General features: G+C 53.9%; 1 protein-coding gene across 1 annotated transcript; it reads right to left on the minus strand.

Moving 5' to 3' along the window:
* Positions 1-231: 231 nt before the first annotated feature.
* On the minus strand, positions 232-2,496 carry LOC139678372 (protein shisa-1-like). Its single transcript, XM_071569154.1, is given in 5 exon segments — positions 232-351; positions 1,084-1,532; positions 2,205-2,318; positions 2,321-2,361; positions 2,363-2,496. Coding segments are annotated over 5 exon segments (858 nt in total).
* Positions 2,497-2,903: the final 407 nt, after the last annotated feature.

A 2,903-nucleotide genomic window follows, 5' to 3' on the forward strand; every position in this document is an offset into this window, starting at 1 on the left:
GGAACATTCTGCGGTCAAATATACCCAAGTCATGCATTTGTTCATCCAAAGTCTGTTATAACTTACAGGAGATGTTTCCAAACCCCTTCATGATTCCAGTTTGCTGTTAGAGAGGCAGCACTAACAGGGGAAAGGCTCCACCATTTACTCCTAGACAGATAAGATTTTTAAGCCTTGGCCTCTGCTCCTGCTGGTAACACCCATGGAGTCCTTTTAAAGTCCCTTCACACTCTAATCCCGCAGGATCCAGTGCTGTGAGGAGGTGTTAAAACACTCCAGCAGCGAGGAGGAGATTTTGACAACTTCTTCCTCTCTGTCCCACTGGGAAGGAGATGGCTGCAGACGGGCATCCTGAATCCCAGCAAGGAGCCAAAGCTGGCATTGCCAGCTTATCCTCAGAAAACTGCCTCAAATTGATTTGGGTCTTAATTCTTCAGCCACTGGAAGAGACCAGTGATGTAAAAAAAGAAAAAGACCACTAAGCCACTGGAAAAGAGGAAGACAATATTATTATCTTCATGTAATATCTGTACAAAACATTAATGTCACTGAAATTAGGGCCAAAAGGTCCTCCTTTAGCAGCACTGCTTAACTGAGAGGCCACCAGGGGCAGCTCAGCCGCAGGCAGTGTTTTACCATCAATTTACTGGTTGAAGTGTGTGGGTGAAGCAGAGTCTTCCTGTGCTTTAAAGATTCTAAGGTGTCCACAGTCAATAACTCCACGAAGGCGCCTCCCTGTCCTCAGCTGCTGAGCAGTGACAGCTACAGAAAGGGAAACAAAGTCCCCTGACATGTCCCCCAGAGCATGGCATGGCAGCTGAAAGGATCCGGGCAGAGTGGGACTCCTTTTCGCAGCTCCAGCCATTCCTTGAGCAGGTGTGAAGTCCTCATAATCTTGCCTTTTCCAACAGCAAATTAAAACCCTCAAGAAGCTAAAATAATTCTAAAATGGTGCCTTCAGAGCTGTAAAAAGTCCAAATTGATGCATTTCCTAATAGCACCAGATATTTCAAAGTCCTCAAGGCAGGCCCAAAGTACAGTGCAGTAGGATCCAGTTGGGTGCTGTGCATGGCACTGTCAGACCTGAACTCCTGGGAACACCCCTGGGTGCCCCCAGGTGCCCCCAGGAGGTGCGTGAGCACCATGACCATGGATAGTTCCTTTAGGGACAGGTGCTGGAGCCACGACTGGGGTGGGATCCGCGGGGATCCTGTGGAGAGCTCGGGAAGGGTGCGAGAGCTGTGCACTGCTGGGTGGGAGGGTGAAGAACCAGGGGCCAGGAAGGGCTGGAGACAGAGCTGTGTATTTACTGCCTCGAGGAGCGCTGCCCATGGAGTTCCAGGGGGCACAGCTGGAGCTGCACAGGCCAGCAGGAAGATCAGGCTTTAGGAGCAAAGCGTGGCCAGGTACAAGTCCACTTTGCTGCCCCTCAGCCTGCGATTTGAAGCACTTGCAGCAGCAAATTCCAACACAGGCGCCACCACCCAACAGACGCCAGGAACACCGAGCCGACAAGGGCAGGTACATGGGCACTGCAGACACAAGGGGGGCATTAGTAACCATTCATCCTGGGCATCCCAGGGGATATTCTGCTCCCATTCCTTAGCACATGCATCAGGGGTAGCCCAGAGAAGTTCTACCTCTTGCTGCAGCAAGATGAGAAACTGGCTATTGCTACAGCAGGTGATTTGAGAGAGCTCAAAGAGACTCTCAGAGTCAGCCCAGTCAGCCCCATACCATTGGCCACTAATCCAAGTAAGGGCTGTTACAGCACTCAGGTGGCACAGCTGCTGCTCACTTGTGTGAGATCAAGTAGAAATTATCAGGTTTACAGTCAGTACTTAAACTGGTGTAGGGTTGCCTGGGCAATCTGCGTTTGAGGGATGATGCAAGCCAGAAGGGAAGATGTTACTCAGAGCATCCACGTGGATTTACAGAATCACCCAGGCTGGGAAAGACCTCCGAGATGAGCGAGTCAAGCCTGTAACAGGTCCTGTTCCACCAGGGCCATGAACACCTCGGGTGCTCCCAGGTTACTCTGTTAGTAGCTTAGAGGATTTCTAGGAGTAGGACGGACAGTCTTTGGAGTGAACCATCCCCCTCGGACAGTTATTCCCTGTTCCCATTGAAGGCTGCCAGCCCTCCAGTGGCAAAGGAGGGATCCGGCCAGTGCCACCGCGGGAACGTGGCATGGAGGGAAGCACGGATGACACTGGCCGTGGGACGGGCGCTGGGGGAGCTCACCTGGCACAGACTGCCGGGGCTGGGCAGGGGCTCGGCGGGGCACCGGCCTTGGTCCAGGAGGCTCTCGGAGCTGCGCAGCAGTAGCGGAGGCTGCAGGAGCCGCAGCACAGCGTGGCCGTCCGAGCGCTCGGGGCACTGGAACCCCCGGTGCCAGCGCCGGGCACCGCCAGTGCAGCCGTGGCAATACTCCCCTGCCCGGCCCGGGACACAGCCCAGGGTCAGCAACAGGGCACAGAGAACATCCCGAGCCATGCTGGGCACCTCTGGGCGCTGGGAACGCGCTGCCCTTTCCCCTTCGCCTTCTTTTGGGCACTACCTGAGCTCCCGCTCCGGGAGGTTTTATCTCCTGCTGTGACCTGGGTCTAATCCCCTCTTTACAGCAACAAAGAAGTACCCACTGATTGAAAATCATTTGCAGCTCCTCCAGCTCTACCTTCCTCATCTCGCTCCCTAATCCCTCAGGGAGCAGGTTCTTGTTGGACTTGGCACATCCCACACCCCTGGCCGGGCATTTCCAGCACAAGGGAACCGGGATACGGATCCTGGCACCAAAACTTCATTCACTTCTTCAGGGTCTCGTTAGTACCGAAGTGTCAGAGGTAGGAGACTGGGGACAGCACAAGTGAGAAATTAAATGTCTGGAGCAGAAAGAAAATTCG

This window comes from Pithys albifrons, chromosome 14 (genome assembly GCF_047495875.1).
Source record: "Pithys albifrons albifrons isolate INPA30051 chromosome 14, PitAlb_v1, whole genome shotgun sequence".
Classification (NCBI taxonomy): Eukaryota; Metazoa; Chordata; class Aves; order Passeriformes; family Thamnophilidae; genus Pithys; species Pithys albifrons.